General features: G+C 37.7%; 1 protein-coding gene across 1 annotated transcript; it reads left to right on the top strand.

Annotated features, from left to right (window-relative positions):
- The first annotated feature begins 908 nt into the window (after window positions 1–908).
- Window positions 909–17,138, top strand: CL1 (Cathepsin L). The gene is made up of 9 exons (XM_051215148.1): window positions 909–1,257; window positions 1,294–1,413; window positions 1,451–1,564; window positions 4,657–4,741; window positions 4,785–4,898; window positions 4,937–5,184; window positions 6,405–6,671; window positions 12,618–12,770; window positions 15,726–17,138. Exons 1-9 carry the CDS (start codon window positions 1,060–1,062, stop codon window positions 15,798–15,800), a joined length of 1,374 nt encoding a protein of 457 aa, XP_051068332.1. The 5' UTR covers window positions 909–1,059; the 3' UTR covers window positions 15,801–17,138.
- The last annotated feature ends 800 nt before the right edge of the window (window positions 17,139–17,938 follow it).

The raw sequence follows: 17,938 nt of genomic DNA on the forward strand, positions 1-17,938 counted from the left end.
GGATTCAGAATACGGGTTTCAAGCGGCAACTCTCTGTTTCAGTCATGGAGCGGATGTGCTGGAACAAGGGTGAATAACCTTACTAACCTGTCCTGTAAAGACAGACCAAGAGGACTTAACCTGTTTCCGTCATTCTGCCTCAGGTACGGGGTGATTTGACATTAAAAACCGTATATTAAACGATGAATTTGGCATTATTATGTTTTGTCGTTTCCCTCCGTCTAGGACTAATCGTTTGAGGAGGCATTCTATCAGTGTTCTGAAACCGAAAACAAATCGTCTATCTCTGGCGTTTCATTTCTAACATAGAATAGTGTTACGAGAGTTCTCTAACACGTAATATCAGCACCTTCTGTTGTTACGTCAAAAGCGAGATCGGATCGATGTTCACAGTGATGCGTACTGCAGTGTTTAATATAAGTCGAGAGATCTGTCAAAACTATTGAAGACTGAAGAATATGTAACTCCTTTTAACTAAGAACTACTTGCAAACCCTGACAATTCAATATCGAAAAAACACAAAATTCACCTATTCGAACCCAAGGTGGCTTAAGTTTTAATTAGCGCCCGATTCCGGAACTCCGGGGTTTATCATACAAAGAGCAACTTGAAAAACTGGACCTCTTTACTCTGTCCTATCGCAGACTAAGGGGAGATCTAATTTTGATGTACAGAATACTGAGAAATGATTTCGGACCTAACTTATTCTCTCTCTTTCTTCCCACTAGATCGGGACACCTCAAAGGACATAGCAGGCGAGTAGAAAAGCCAAGAACGAACAAAATACCCGTGACATACAGGTTTTCACACCGAGTCGTCAATACTTGGAACCTGCTGCCTGAAGCAGTGGTGTCCGCACCTTCAATTGACTCTTTCAAGAGAAGACTGGACACTCACAGAAGCATACTAGAAAAGGAATAACATAGGCCGTAGGCCTTCTGTCCTTACTGCACAAATCTGAATCTGAATAATCAATCGTAGTTGAAAATCTTAGTTCGAACTTCGACCTCTGACAAGGTCAGTGGGTCCGTTCCATTGGATCGTCTTATGTAGTCTGGTATGATTTCTCTCTCTGTTTTGTTAGCACTTTTGATTGGTGGAAAAGATGACCTGCTTTATTACAATGAACACTTCGAAGGCGAATTGAGTGATGCACCCCTAGGACGTGTAATTCCTACGTTGGTGACGTTTTATAACCAATATTCAAGCGAGCCCTACAGATATGTGGCATTTGACGCTAACCAGACATTACAAACTGTATCCTCGAATTTAAATATCTCATTTTTCTCACAGAATACAAGGGGTTATAGATATCGTTTCTCTGTTTTGTTGGCCCCCACTATTTGCCCCAAATACCAAACGGAATATATATCTATTGCGCACTTGGGACCTTGCTCGTTGAAAGTATATGGAGTATGTTGAACTTGAATAAGTGCTCTAATACGTTTAGTATCAACAATGCAATTTCGTTTTAAGCTTTCGAAAGGGTCTACTGTATGATGATAGCACGTTGTACCTTGAAGGTTGTCGATCTGCTGTCCCGAGAATGCCTGTAAACCTCGAGGTAATTATTTGTTAAATTCATGTTTTCTGAGGTTTGGTTTTATATCTCAATATTCATGGCATGCCAGAAATACATCTGAAAGTCCCTAGCAATATAATCTTTTGAAACTGCTTTATTCACGATAAGCAAACTTGTCATTAGCGTATACGCGAGTTACTATAGTAACTCGTTGTAGGTGGTGTGTTTATGTAATTTGCGTTTCTGAGCGACAGTAAGACAAGTGATATCAATAGTTTGCCGCGAAAAAACCAGACTATCCAAATCAAGTTGTATATTCCACGTGGGGTTTATATGAAAGAAACCAGCATATGTGTGTTACGAATTTTATATTGAATCAAGCTTTTATGCTACACATCAGCGCCCAACTTTTTATAAACCGGAAGGTTTACCAACTTTTGCTAATGTGTGTCGAAAGTGTAATAATTAGTAAAAGCATCTTTTGTGTAACGATAATCAGAGATAGAGTATTGGGTAAGACTAATTTATAGACGAGCCAATCAGAAGCGACTACAACAGATGGGACTATTAAGAAGTTCCTGTATCTGTGACTGGCAATCAATTGACTGCAGCACGATGTGCAGACTACCGTGATGACATTAGATTTCGTTGTACTATATGTTAGAAGATAAAATCTGCTCGAGCTGGCACTTTCTTCGCTCGATCACGACTCAGACTAAGGCAAATCATGATAATTGTTGCAAATTGGATTATGAAGTCACCAGTAACATTGGCTGCGGCTTTCGCAGATATGCACCCTAACCCTAAACTCTATCCATAACCTTAACCTAACCCTAAACCCTGAACCCTTACCCTAACCCTAATCTTAACCCTAACCCCATGCACTATGATTTCAGGACATCTGAACCTTTATCTAACCTTAACAAGTTTTTAAATCATGTAAAAGAAGAATATCCGCTGTAATTCATAAGCTTTTTATAATGTTTTCACTTTATACTAGCTCTCTTCTGATTGGCTAATAGTTTCAAGGTCACTGAAAAATTCGTTTAAAGGTCGTCCATAAAATATAGTCCTACCGAGGATTGACTGTATGTCTCATGCTGATAAAATTTTTAATTGCTCAACGAATATTAAATATTTCTCCGTTTATTTCTCCCGTAAACCACTATTTTCCAAGTAGTTAGATGGTATTGTATCTACTCATAGAAAGTACCTCGTATGATCTAGATAACATACATACCAAGAAAATTCAGATAAATATTGGTACAGGAACATAGTAGTTAAACAACTTTAAATTTAACCACTAGGTTGTTTGTTCACTTACTTTCCTGTCATTGGTTTAGACACCTTCGAAGTCTTACTAGTCCTCATAAAACTTCTGGCTTAACGCCAAGCATATAAACATGTCAACAACGTATTCAGTGAACTTCGTTTACTTTGCGTCATCAACTTTTCATTTCACTGAATAGAATGTATTTGTATCAAATTTTGTCACTTAGTAGTATTGTCGACATCAACACACCAACATATATTTCGACGGCTTTTTATTCTTATAAAATTACTTTATGATAGACAATATAATTATGAAATATCTAATAGTTGGATTCATGTGTCAATTAAAGCTGGACCACCATGGAGAACCTGGAAGTACTGGACGGTCGTTTTGTCCTAGTATGAGTCTCCTCGGCAGTGTGCATAATAGAATTGTTTTTATTCTGCAGATAATTCATAGTAATTACACCTTATCAAACATATAGAGGTGATCTGTTCCTCGGATTTTTCATAATTTCAGATAATTCAGCCAAATGAATTAAACGCACTATCAGTCACACCATTTCAAATATCAGATATATGTTCTATAGGTCGACAAGGCTGCTTACTCTCTCTGCCTTTCTATTTCCTCTGATGGTCGACCGGATTATGAAGACCTCAGCATCTGACGGGAAGCAGAGAATAAAATAGACAGCTTGCATGCAACTAGACGATTTGGACTTCACAGATGACCTGGCTCTTCTATCCCATACACACAAACAAATGCAAATTAAGACAACTGGTGTAGCATCAGCCTCCGCATCAGTAGGCCTAAACATACACAATGGAAAAAGCAAGGTTCTCAAATACAACACGGAGAACACAAACCAATTCACACTTGATGGAGAAGCTCTAGAAGATGTGGAATCTTCCACGTACCTGAACAGCAACATCGATGAACGTGTACAGTCCGATGCAGACGTAAAGGCAAGGATTGGCAAAGTAAGGACAGCACTCCTACAGTTGAAGAATATATAAAACTCAAAACAACTGTCAATCAATGCCAAAGTGAGAATCTTCAATACGAACGTCAAGACAGTTCTTCTGTACGGAGCTGAAACTTCGAAAAATACCCAACCATCGCCACAATAATGCAAGTATTCATAAACGGTTGTCTACTCAAGATATTGAATATCTGCTGACTGAATATCACCAGCAACAGCCTACTGTGAGAGAGAACAAACCAGCTTCCATCTGAAGAGGAAATTAGGAAAAGACGCTGAAAGTGGATATTGCATACATTACGGAAATCAGCAATCTGCATCACGAGGCAAGCGCTAACTTGGTATTCTGAAGGTAAACGTAAAAGGGGCAGGCCAACGAACACATTGCGTTGGGAATCGGAAGCAAGCATCTGAAGGACGAATAGCGATTGCAAACAACTAGAAAGGATTGACTAGGACAGAGTTGGATGGAGAATGTTTGTGGACGACCTATGCTCCTCCACGAGGGGTAACAGGGGTAGGTAAGTATTTGAGTAGGTACGTTCGATTACGTCTATTTTGTCTAGTGTTAGACAGTCTATGTTTAAGGACCGATTCCAGGGACGGATCCACAGGAGTTAAATAAACCGTCTTACTTCTGAGCCATGAGAGTGCCTTAATTAAATGCATTCAGTGTGGGCGGCATACCAAAACATCAATCACGTAGTCATTGGTTATTAGTATCAGGAGTTTAGCAAGCGGTTAATTTTCTCTAGCCAAACTGGTAAAAAGTAGAGAAGGAATGTCGATTACATCACAATGTTCCTTGTTTTTCTGTTGGTTAGTACTTCGACGGATAAAAACCTTATTTCTTTTTTACTTCTATGCTTTATTTTTCAGTACTTAGGCTTTAAGTTGCCTGCAAACGTGGAGGAGAAATATGCACAATTTAAGTTAACATATAGAAAACAGTATCATGAGACAGGTAATTTCATATAAAATTTGGAAATTAATACCTTTCTGCTTAGAAGACGAGATTAGGTTTAATATCTTCAAATCGAATATCTTGAAAGCTCAATTGTATCAGGTATTTGAAAGAGGTTCAGCCATTTATGGAGTGACACCTTATTCAGACTTGACAAGTTAGTATACATTTCCTAGTAATCGTAATTATCATTAGCTGATGAATTCGCACGCACTCATCTAACTGCTTCCTGGGTAGTGTCGTCTAGTACAAATAATACACCAATTTCTCTGGAAAAGGAGGTTAAGAATATACCAAAAAACTTCGATTGGAGAGAAAAAGGCGCTGTAACTGAAGTAAAAAATCAAGGAATGTGTGGCTCTTGTTGGGCGTTCTCAACCACTGGTAATGTTGAGAGTCAGTGGTTCCGCAAAACTGGAAAGTTATTATCATTAAGTGAGCAGGTCAGTCTATTTCCTATTCATCAATGTGTACATTCAGAAATTTAAATTAGATAATGTTTCATATTATATTCTAATCTCTCCCTACCTACTTTGGCTTGGGCAACCGACTAGGATCATCATTCATCACGCAAACAGTACGAACCAGTCGCAAACATAGAGTTGTATTCAGTAATTAAGTTGTGTCGAATTTCTCGAAATGGAGAGAAATATCATTCAGCAAAAAACACTTTGTTACTGTTTGCCGTATCAAATAAACGTATTTACAAAAGGTTATACTAAAATTCTCAATGGAGACGTAAGCAGTAGTTTTAAACGTATCGTAATATTGAGTTTACAAATTCATGTAAGTGAAACGTGTACCAGTGTTTTGCATTCAGTAAAAGAAAGGTAGAAATAAAAATGTTGATTAAAACCTATATATATAATATATAGGTTGTTTTGTGCATAACTCTCTTCGTATAGACTTTCTTGAAGGTGGGTTGATTTGTAGCTCAAGTAACCTTATTGTTACAATACTGTGTACGTGTTTCATTATGGTTTGACCAGTTATAAAGTGTGTTAAAGAAGCACAGCAACGCTACATTCTATTTTGTATATAGTTCAAGTGTTTAGGTTATGAATTTTCCAGCCACTACCTCATTGAGTGAAATTGTCCGATAAACCTATCTTGTAAGTTACTACCACTTCTAGTATTCTTCATGTTTAACCTTTTAAATAAACCTACAATTCGTGTCGTTCACTTAATCTTGGTATGCTTAGTTTAAAGCTATGGGAACAACATGAACCTAAAAGTAAGATCTAGATATTTAAGTTCGAAATTCACCTCTGAACATTGTATATATGTTTTGATAGTTTGAACATAAGGCTCCTGTAAACAGTAAATTGGAAAATAATGTGTATACGGATAAAGATATCCTACTTACATCGTGATTTTTGCGACTTAGCAGTATCACCAATGCTCATATAATAATTGTAGTTGATAGTCTAGTACGCATCCTTGCATATGGATAATCAGTGACCTACGAAATCCTCGTGTTGACGGATAAATTAATTGGTACTGAAAATGTTCAGCATACCGTCGTCAATAAGAATAATGATATTGGATCAAATACGATTCAATTAAAGAGTGTATTCATATTTTCTGACTATAATTGTACTTCTTACAACTAGCTTCTAGTTAATTGTAATATTTTATTCTCAATAATTCATGCTAATTACAGCAACTTGTTGACTGTGACGGTTTAGATGATGGTTGTAATGGTGGTCTTCCATCGAATGCCTATGAATCAATCATAAAAATGGGTGGTTTAATGCTTGAAGATAATTATCCTTATGATGCTAAAAATGAGAAATGTCATTTGAAAGCTGATAATGTTGCAGCTTACATTAATAGTTCAGTAAATTTAACTCAAGATGAAACAGAACTTGCTGCATGGCTTTATCATAATTCAGCGATTAGTGTTGGTATGAATGCGATGCTTTTACAGGTATAGTCCTCAAATTATATTTTGGTTTTCTTTATATATACACCATATTTTCTACTATATTGTTCTTTCAAACATATAATTCATCAACAGATTTGGAAATAGAATTTATTAGTGTACAAAAAATGTTAAATTTTTTTTAGCCGTTAGTTGTACTTGGTTAAGTAGTGAAGTTGTTATGAGTTGTTGATCATAACTTTGTTATTATGTATAACTCACCAAGTGCTAGTAATTTTGAATAACCTCAATAATTCAGTCCCTTAAAAGTAAGCTCAGACACTGGTTTTATTAATCCACGCAACCCTACTTTACAGCTTTATGAATATATATAGTCAAATGCTAGTCACGGCTTATTCACAACCGTTTTATGTTGTGTGGATAGTGACGCTCATCAATACGATATCGACAATATTTTCAAGAGTTGAATAAGGGTTCCAAAATTGCTGTAAGAATAAATCATCAGTACGAAGTTACGGTGTTTATAAACAGTTGTCTACGTAAAGTACTTCGGATCCGTTGGCCGGACACTATTAGCAACCACCAACTGTGGGAAAGAACAAACCAGATCCCAACGGAGGAAGAAATTAGGGATAAGCGCTGAAAGTGGATAGGACACATTGAGAAAAGCACCCAACTGCGTCACAAGACAAGCCCTCACATGGAATCCTTAAGGCTAAAGGAAAAGAGGAAGACCAAAGAACACATTACGCTGGGAAATGGAGATAGACATGAGAAAAATGAACAAGAATTGGATGGAATTACAAAAGAAGGCCCAGGGCAGAGAGGGTTGGAGAATGCTGGTCGGCGTCCTATGCTCCATTAGGAGTAACAGGCGTAAGTAAGTAACGAAGTTACGGTGTTATGAAACCTCGGGTTTCACCAAATCTTGACTGATTCTAAACAATGTAGACTAGTATGATGTGTTCTTACTTTTACTTAGGATATTTTCGTTAAGAACCAGCATCCTATACAATAAGAAATATTTATACTATAAATCGTATCCGAATGAGAAATAAATTTCACACCCACAGCCACTTTTGACTTGATCGTGTATAATCCTTATTTTTCATTTTATTGTGTGGTGCGACCTGCTGTGCTTGTATATAGACGACGTATGTCTGAAATATACGGTTCATATAGCGGAGGCTGATATTTGCGTCCTGGACTGAACGGGGAGGGATAGGCGAAAAGCTACTATACGGAGGACCGATAAGTACTCAGGGTTCACTCAAGGCTGCTAATGCTGGTTGATTTTGTTATGACGAGATGAAAAGTCAAATTAGATTGATTACTCATTATGATTTCTATTCAATATTAATTCCGTTTAATTCAATTTGATGATCACTCGGTATAGTATTTGTTTCGTTCCCCCCTATGACATTTTATTCTGTATAATATATGATATTCTTGTATGAAGTATTTTTCATATATGTGATTTATTCTGATTATTAGTCAAAAATGGGTGTACAAACCAATATATAAAGAGTGTATTTCGAACTAGACTGGTCGTGGTTGCTCGTGCTTCTGGCTGCTTGCGGAATGTATTTCCCCGTTTCAAATATGAACTTCTGTCTCCAGTTAGCAGAGCTGGGACGCATCTGAATAACTAGCTTATTGGTCTTCGGTCACAGAGTCCTTGTTCAGTTCACAGACTAGGTGAATTCGTAATCGCTTCAAACATAACATTGTCACTGACTTAGCGCAGGGACAAGGACAGTATTCCGATCAGCGATTTCGTCACGTGGTATTTGACGGGCCATAGAACATGAGAGAAATCAATAGTACGGGCAGACATTTTCCCGATACATATTTTGATTCACACTGCTAAATGGTTTGTATAACATGAATAATATAATTACATCCCGACCGTTGTTGCTACCTTGACGTAGTGGTCGGGCTTGCCTATCGTGATGAAGCAACCGAGCTATACTGACTGGAACAACTGTTCCTCAAGGTCCTACCACGTCAGAAAGGTCGGTTGAAGAGCGGTAAGACTAAAAGCAACAAACCCAAGGTCTGAAGGCGAAGTCGTACTGCTGACTGTACAGAGGTGTGACAGCAGTAAGGTGTTTCCTTCAGACAACCAGCATGACAGCGATGCTGCCTTCCCACAAGGAGGGGTGGGGTTAGAAAAGGTCGACCCTAACAATTCACATCTCGCCTTATCCCACGGATATCCGTCTCCGGAGGTAAGGTCTCAACAAGTACGGAGCTAACACAAAAATTACTCACAGAAAAATTGTGTGTGATCGACCTCAAGCAGTTGTCCCTTGGACACAACGGTCACGCTATTAATCCACTGTTAATCCAATTTCCTTTTCAGGTACCTCCAGAAGAACCCTTCCACGGTGTGGGCAACCGGGAAGTGATAACCGCCCTCATACCTCTAACAGCACTCAAGACCACTGTATTCATAATCAACCTCCCTCTTCAATTCCTATTATTCCTCCTACATCAACTTCAAACTCTAAACTTCTTTTTTCGGCTTCCCCCTCAAGTGTCACCATAGCCAACAATTCTAGTGCTCAAAACACTGTCCCAGGTCTACTGAAACCCTGCTCCAAACTACACATTGGAGCCTTCAATGTACGCACCCTATGTCAAATCGGTTAGCAGGCTTCCTTGGCTAGAACCCTAGAATCTCGTACCATTGATCTATGCTGTGTTTCCGAAACACGCATACAGGATCCCAGTGTGGTCATTCACTTGATCTCACCTCGGCAAAACGGAGAGCCAACGAGATACGCCCTCCATGTATCTGGGGTCCCGATGGCCAGTTCTCGTGGACTGGCAGGTGTAGGCATAGCACTAAGCATGAGGGCGGAACAAGCACTGTTAGAGTGGATCCCCGTCAACAGTCGTCTATGTGCTGTTCGGCTAAATGGCTCCGTAAGAACTCGGAAGGATAGGGACACACGTCGTTGCCTTTTTGTCGTTTCTGCCTACGCTCCCACCGACTGCAGCTCAGATAAAATGAAAGATGAATTTTACAGAAAGCTATCTGAACTTCTTCAGAAAGCTAAACGTTCAGACATAGTACTCGTAGCAGGTGACTTTAATGCCCAGATAAGTAGTTTAAACCAAACAGAAAGGCATTTAGATGGGTATTTTAGTATACCGGCACAACGAACAGATAATGGTGATCGTCTGCTGCAACTATGCTCAGACAATCGTTTATTTTTAGCAAACACAAATTTTAAGCATAAGGAAAGACATCGTCTAACATGGCGACCCCCTACACCAAACCAACGATGGACTCAAATAGACCATATTGCCATCAGTCATCGTTGGAGAGTGTCGGTGGAAGATTGTCGCTCATTCTGGAGTACCTGCTTGGACTCCGACCATGCCCTAATACGGGCACGCATCTGCTTGCGCCTCACTGGGCACAAAAAAGCCACATTAAAAAGACCAATTAGAACTGAGTTGAGTAACGAGAAAACCAAAAGTAGGTTCCAGGAAAAACTGAGGTCACACTTAGGTAGTTCTGAAAACGAGGCTGACCCAGATGCTGCTTGGAAAGATATACAAACAGCTGTGGAAACAGCAATGAAATCTATTAGTGACTTAAACCAATGAGTTACAAAGAACCAGTGGATTTCTTCAAAGTCTATCACACTGATGGATTCTCGCAAACTCGTCCCATCAGGTTCCGAACATGATGAAGAGCGACAACAAATCAGATCTAGGTTAAGAAAAAGTCTAAGAAACGACCGTGAGCAGTGGTGGGCAACGAAAGCAAAAGAGATGGAAAAGGCGGCGACTATAGGGAACACAAGACAGCTTTATAGACTAATAAAAGAAACTGGAATTAATAAGTCAAGTGTAAGTGAGATTATATCGGAAAAAAACGATACTCTCATCTACTCCCAGTCCAGACGTTTAGAACGATGGGGGGAACACTTTAGGGAGCAGTTCAGCTGGCCTTCAGCGACTCTACAACTGCCCTCCATTCCCAGACAGTGTGAATGGAACATTGAAGTAGGTCCCCCAACTCTTGCTGAAGTTCAAAAGGCTATAGTTAATCTGAAACGAGGAAGGGCAGCTGGTCCAGATGGATTGGCTCCAGAAGTCTTTAAGGATGGTGGTCCAATTTTAGCGATTAGGTTAACTAATATTTTAGCTAAGATCTGGGAGTTAAACGTTATTCCATCTGACTGGTCGCAATCACTTATCGTCTCAATATATAAGAAAGGGTCAAAATCATCTTGTGACAACCACAGAGGGGTTAGTTTAACTGATATAGTATCTAAAATACTAGCCTAACTAAGACTCATGAACTGCAAACACGAGAGAACCAAGCTGGCTTCAGACCTGGTCGTGGCTGCATCGACCACATATTCACCACCCGTCAGGTTCTACAACACAGGCATACTTATCGACGTCCGACAATGGTGGTCTTTCTTGACTTAAAAGCAGCATTTGACTCGGTAGACCGCGAGATTCTGTGGCAGTGTCTGTCATTAAAAGGCGTACCCCAGAAGCACATAAACCTTGTAAAGGCTCTTTACTCGAACACTACTAGTCGAGTCAGAGCTTATGGCGAACTGTCGTCTACTTTTGCAACCTCAGGTGGTGTCCGTCAAGGCTGTCCACTTTCTCCATTTCTGTTTAACTTCATCATAGACCTATTGATGGAAATAACATTCTCGTCGACTGAATTCTCGGGCATTGATCTCCTTCCAGGAGGTCCACTTATGGACTTAGAATACGCAGATGATATATTCCTGTTTGGTGAAGACGCTGATAAAATGCAGTCTTTTGATAGCACTAAACAACAGTGCCAGAATGTTTGGAATGCGCTTCTCTCCCTCTAAATGCAAGTTGTTGCTTCAGGACTGGCCTGCGTCAACACCTGAACTAAGGATAGGGAGTGAAGTAGTCGAACGAGTTGACAACTTCACTTATCTTGGAAGTTTGATCAGCCCTAATGGGCTGGTATCAGACGAAATCTCAGCATGGATTCGAAAAGCTCGTTTGGCTTTTGCCAACTTACGTCACCTTTGGCGAAGGCGAGATATCCGTCTATCAATTAAAGGACGAGTATACTGCACCGCAGTCCGTTCTGTTCTAATTTACGGCAGCGAAACATGGCCTTTAAGAGTAGAAGACACCCGTAAGCTACTAGTATTTGACCACAGATGCCTTAGAAATATTGCTGGCGTCTGTTGGGATCACCGGGTAAGTAATAGTGAGGTTAGACTCAGGGTATTAGGTAATGATGGTAAATCAGTTGATGAGGTTGCTAATCTTCATCGACTGAGATGGTTGGGCCACGTGTTACGTATGCCTGAACACCGATTACCACGACGTGCAATGCTAACGGGTGTTAGAGATGGTTGGAAGAGAATTAGGGGCGGCCAAACCAAAACGTGGCATCAGTGCTTGAAGTCACTAACCTCTAGTCTGAGCCATGTTGGTAGATGCAGACTACTTGGTTGAAGTCAGAACGACTATCGTAACCGATGGTTGGAGACTCTTGGTGACATGGCTCAGAATCGATCACAATGGCGTCGGTGTATACACTCCCTGTCTTCCCTTAAACTAAGAGATTAAAATCACTTCATATCTCTCTTTCTACTAACTAATTCTTTCTTCCTGTACTGTATCGTTATATGCAATCTTTCTCCTATATATTACCACCTTTTACCTAACCACTCCTGTGAATCCGGTGTTCATCTTGCTGTGCTAATGAGGTATGGCAACCTGGACCGATGCATATATGTGCCTGGTCCTACGTTGTAGCTGACTGAATATAATTACATTCAATCAACAGGTAACTGGGCTTACTCAGAATTGTAAGAAGTAGAATTTAAGTACAAAACAACTGATGTATTATGGTTTTCAACTTCTAGTAAGTTTCAACAACTGTACACTACAATTATTGTAAATGGATTTTAGGCTTTTGATTCCTATGATGTTTATTTTATCTACCACAACTCAATTTAGTTTTATCGACATGGAATTAGTCATCCATGGTGGATCTTCTGTTCAAAGTATCTGCTTGATCATGCGGTTTTACTTGTTGGCTATGGAGTTTCCGAAGAAAATGAGCCATTCTGGATTGTAAAAAACAGTTGGGGTGTTGAATGGGGTGAAAAAGTAAGTTTTTTCCCTTGCATAACTGATATAAAGCGTCTTACTGAAATTATTTACTACTTAAATTACATTAAATCAACTAGTTTTGTACTGTCGGTTGATATGTAAAGTCCATATATATTATTCTAGCTACTGGACAGGCCAATTTATCCGTTCTTGTTGAGTCACGTTTTGACCTTGTTAATTATTAGCTTATCAACCTTGACTTTTTATATTAGCGTGTGTGTGTACACTTTTTATCTTATTCATCACATGTCTGTAGTTTATTTTTGTGTGATTATAAATATTGATGTCTTCTTCAGCTGGAGAAGAGGCTACATCGAATCACGGTACACCTACCGGGGCTCAATAGTTGTCTTTGCAGGTTTCTTGTCTTTGATTTTACTTCATGTTCGGTGATTGCTGACTACCTATGTACTACATAGAAGTGATTGATTATGCCTTTCTTAGTTGGTAGGCTTTTATTGCAGCCAGGATGCGGGCATTTATTTACATTATTTATGGACTTATTTTTATTTATTGGGGTTTTAGTTTCAGTTTTAGGTAAATTGTGTTGTGGGTGACAAGATATGGGGTGAGCGGCAAACCGGATGGCAGAGAACTTCCTAATCATCCACTCCGCTTATACCCACAACTGATTACGAAAACTACAAAGAATCATAGCACAATTGCTACTTGTTCAAAAAAAGACAAGAAAATGCATAAAACCACCAAAAACTCAAACTTAGTTTATGGAATGTCCAAGGTTGCCTACAAGAGTGCAAACTCCAACAGATTGTAGAACAAATCATCGAACGCAAGTACCACATAGCAGTGATTACGAAAACTAGGATGGTCTCCAAAACCATCAAATAAGACAAAAACACTACCTTCTTTAACTCCAATCTTGACATCGGACGAAAAACCGGTGCTTTCAACGTGGTACGGTCGCTAATCCTGACATCAACGGTTACCGTAACACTGGTGTTGGCTTCGTCATTAATAACCAATCCTTACTGAACCAGCACACAAGACTTCCACCTGGGTACACCCTAAAACTCAGACTGAATATATGATAGATTTGGTATTAACAGAAAATAACTCCAAGTTAATGGTCTCTGACATAAACAACAGTCGTTCTATGGAGGCTAACTCCGATTATTACATGATCACAACCATACTTAAGCTAAATTACTTAAATAGTAATCAGACTCCTAACACTAATAAGAAATCCAAACGAAGACAACGTAAGGCGATACACGCCTTGACCACAGACTACCCAAATATGCTAAATAATTTACTTCAAAATGGATATACTCTAAGTCAGGTAGAAAGAGTAATCATACAAACTGCTAACAAAGCTACAATCCTATATAAGTCGGACACCAAGAGATGGCAATGCAATATAGGCGATCTCTTGAATCAAGAGATTAAACATAGAAAACAATTAAGACTATCCTGGCTAAATAACCCCACAACCATTAATAAAAACCTATATATACTTTAGTGGTCCGTAATATGACTCCAGTGAGATCGTTTCCGATTGCTATTGAGATATATATATCGTCAATCCTCGTATATAATTATCGACTTAGATCACGTTAGTTCATTGGACGGAATTAAATAAGTCAAATACGAGAATGGATTTTGAATATGTATATTTCACTCACTCATTCATTTGAACAGGCAGTCAGGGAATGAAGAAAAGAGAGCGAAGCGAAATGACGTGCAGTGGAGAAGGCATGTGAGCCAACTCAGTTTAGTCAAGCGTTAATCAATATTTATAGTCACACGAAAATAAGCTACAGACATGTGATGAGTAATGCGATAAAAAGTGCACACCACTCATACGCTCATATAAAAACAGTCAAGGTCGATAAGCGAATAATTATCAAGGTCAAAACGTAACTCAACAAGAACAGATAAATTGGCCTGTCCAGTAGCTAGAATAAGGTATATGGACTTGATATATCCCCGACACTACAATCTTTACTTTTCGACGAACTTTCTCAGCTAAATAGGTTCATTATTTCAGATAAATATTAACCACCTTTACTGTTTGTCGAGCCATTCTCTCGTCTTATTAACAGACAAATCTGTGTAGCATATCTTACCTTAATGTCGGTTATCGCACTGAGGAAACCATCATATTTCCTATTAAAAATGTCAAAGAAACTGGACTTTTTATATCGAGTATTTGAAAAGAAGTCTCCCTCTGTTTCTTCCATCCAAGATGAATTTATACTGATCAATTATACATCAGCCTGTACTGATGATCCTATCATATTTCAGTAGTTATTGCACCTGGTTGTACTTATTTATGTGTAAAAATATTCAAATCAGCACATAAAATGAAACCTTTTGATATTTCTTAAGTTATGTTAATTCGTCGATACGATTAAAGTTGTAATATAAACCGTTATTTTGAATCACTCATTACAGTTTGTAAACTTCGACTTGACGTGGAATTCTGTTGAAGTACATATGTAAAATGCTCATATAAAACATATTATGCCAATGAATAGCACTGAAAAATGTTATTTTCATCCTGTTACTAAAGGATAGTCTCACTACAATACTTAATGAGTGATCATTGTTTTTCAATGTGTTTTTTTTAAATTGCCAAGAACGTTTCTGTAGATTCGTATGCCCTAATGATTGAATCATCTAACTTTCAATCATCAAGTTGAAAATTAAAATTCTAAACTACCTACCTCAATTTGATGGTGCTTTTACACAATATCTCTGATTAAGAGCCAACAGAATAAAACTTTACATGGTCAATAATTTACAATAACATAATAGATTCATGTTTAAACTATACGTTGTTGATAATTAGCTCACACTACTTGAATTATTTTTGTAATGCATCTGATAATCTTCTAAATTTGTGTAAAAATTCTTTTTTAGATCAAAATATACATAAATCTCATGTACACTATTTTGTGTATGTATATTTTCGTTTACTTTAACTTTCAGGGTTACTTCCGTGTGTATCGAGGTGATGGTACTTGTGGCATTAATACTGTTGCTACGTCAGCGTTGATCTACTAGGGAGTGTGCGTATATGTGTTCCTTTTTTCATCTAAAAACAATTTATCTCATTCCTAACAGAATCTCAATTTAATTCCGTATTATTTTGTTGAAAATACTTTTTTTCAGATCCTGATTTATTTTAAACCTCCACTTCTCTCATCATCTGACATTTTTTTCATTAATGAATAAACTCCACTACGAATCTCTGTAAAACACCCACTATTAGTTTCTTTTTATTTTTGATGGTGGATGGGAAGGGGAGAATAATCTATTTTGGACAACTGCCTTTCTAATTTCAGTAATCTCATAAACATTTTGTATTAATTATTTTTAGAAACATTATGCTCAGTGCTTTAGGTCACAATTTTCTTAAATATAAAATTCAAACAAACACATTAACGGTGTTTTCTTTATGCAGAGATAAAATTAAATGCATCGCAAATGTTATCTGTTTTACATTGATGGTATCTAAGTAAGAAATAGGTTCTTTATTTGTTTATTCCGTTTAAAAAAGCGATTGTTTGTGATTATTTTTGGTTGTTTATTTTGTGAAATTCCACCGAGTAATCCATATATAGGGAGCAATTGTAATCTAAGCACCGTTGATAATTCATAGCTAAAAATGTCTAAATCCCCAGACTCAATTACAAAAATTTCAGAATTGTTTTTCTGATCATTCTAGTGTAACTTGCTATCTTTCATACCCAGAAAGTTTTGAAGATACATAATTTAGATTATTCTGTTACTGTTCAGCAAAGTGACATTTTAATCGGTCAGGTTTTACCCTTAATAAAATTAGAGTGGGTTAATAATCGATATTGATTAGTTGAAATTGAACTATGCTTATCATCCCCTAATTTTTCTTACCTGTAACAAAACGTTCATGGTAATAATGTATAAGGATGCTGGGTCACACATTAGTCAGTAGTATATGCAGTCTCCTCAGTAAGTGGGCAAATGGATGCCATAAAAGTTTCTTTGACATAATTTTGGGTGTGTTGATCCTATCTGTTTCGAAATACTTCCAATTTGTGGAAGTTCAATTGTCCCATCTTCGCTTCTGTCGTTCATAGTATATTCCAATGTTCCCAGAAACTAGGCTCACCAACATTAATTATCTAAACCCATGTGTTTTACTGTAGTAGTTTTCATAGACTATATTGTGTTCATTTAATCGACAATCATCTAGACGATAACTCAGTGACGAAAACGCGAAAAATATCACATGCGTTCAATGTTTACATCAATAAGGGAAATCATTGGTGGTACTGGCCTTGCATCATTGTTTCCAGTCTTCATGGCTCTCACTGGGATAATAATCTATCAGGAAAGAGCCTTTTACCTCGATATTTTATTTCCACAAAAAGTGCTCAACATTTAATGAATTCCCCTTTAGTTCTCAAGTTTCATTAGCAATTCACGTGGTTTAGTTCCCTTATTTAATGCATAGTGAGTGCGGCAACATAGATACTGATACTTTCTAAGATTTATAATGGATTAGAGTTGTTAAAGTTTATCTGGATTCGATTTTTGACCGTTTTTATTCTATTTTAAGAAGATCTAGTGAATACTGTTTGGATAAATAAATTATCCATTTGTGAATTAGTTATTCTAATTTCAAATTTATTGACTCAACCAACCTATGATCAGTCAGTCACTTCCACAGAACCCACTACTAATAAGTGTACTGGTCCAAGTTGTCACACCTCCGATCAGTGAACTAAGAGATAGTAATTGTTTATGAGTTGAGAACCAAAGGATGATAATTAATTATAACTGTATCAGTAATCTAACCATGAGCCATAAATTATACGAATATTCGTCAAGATTAGAACGAAGAGTTTGACAGAAATTGGGAGCCGAGTATAGAGAAGTCATTATATTTGAAATATTCTCAGCGATTGAAATTTAACTGATTTCAACGTTTCGTCCAGCTAACTTGTCTGGACTTCTTCAGGGTAATAATTAAAATCAAAGAAATATATATCTTTTTAACAATCCGGATTATACTGTGTTAAACTAATCATATTTGGATGTTGAATTTTTTGTAAAATAGGATCAAATGAGTCAGTTAACTACAAATCATGTGAAAAATTCAACTACATGGAAATACTTAACTGAGTAACAAATCGTATGTGTGTGAGTGTGTAGGTATG

The sequence above is a fragment of the Schistosoma haematobium genome, chromosome 2 (genome assembly GCF_000699445.3).
Source record: "Schistosoma haematobium chromosome 2, whole genome shotgun sequence".
Lineage (NCBI taxonomy): Eukaryota > Metazoa > Platyhelminthes > Trematoda > Strigeidida > Schistosomatidae > Schistosoma > Schistosoma haematobium.

Coding starts and splice junctions, on each gene's coding strand:
- CL1 (XM_051215148.1), top strand. CDS start 1,060: ATGATTTCTCTCTCTGTTTTGTTAGCACTTTTGATTGGTGGAAAAGAT. Junction 1,565..4,656: donor GAATGCCTGTAAACCTCGAG/GTAATTATTTGT, acceptor TTTATTTTTCAG/TACTTAGGCTTTAAGTTGCC. Junction 5,185..6,404: donor TATTATCATTAAGTGAGCAG/GTCAGTCTATTT, acceptor TGCTAATTACAG/CAACTTGTTGACTGTGACGG.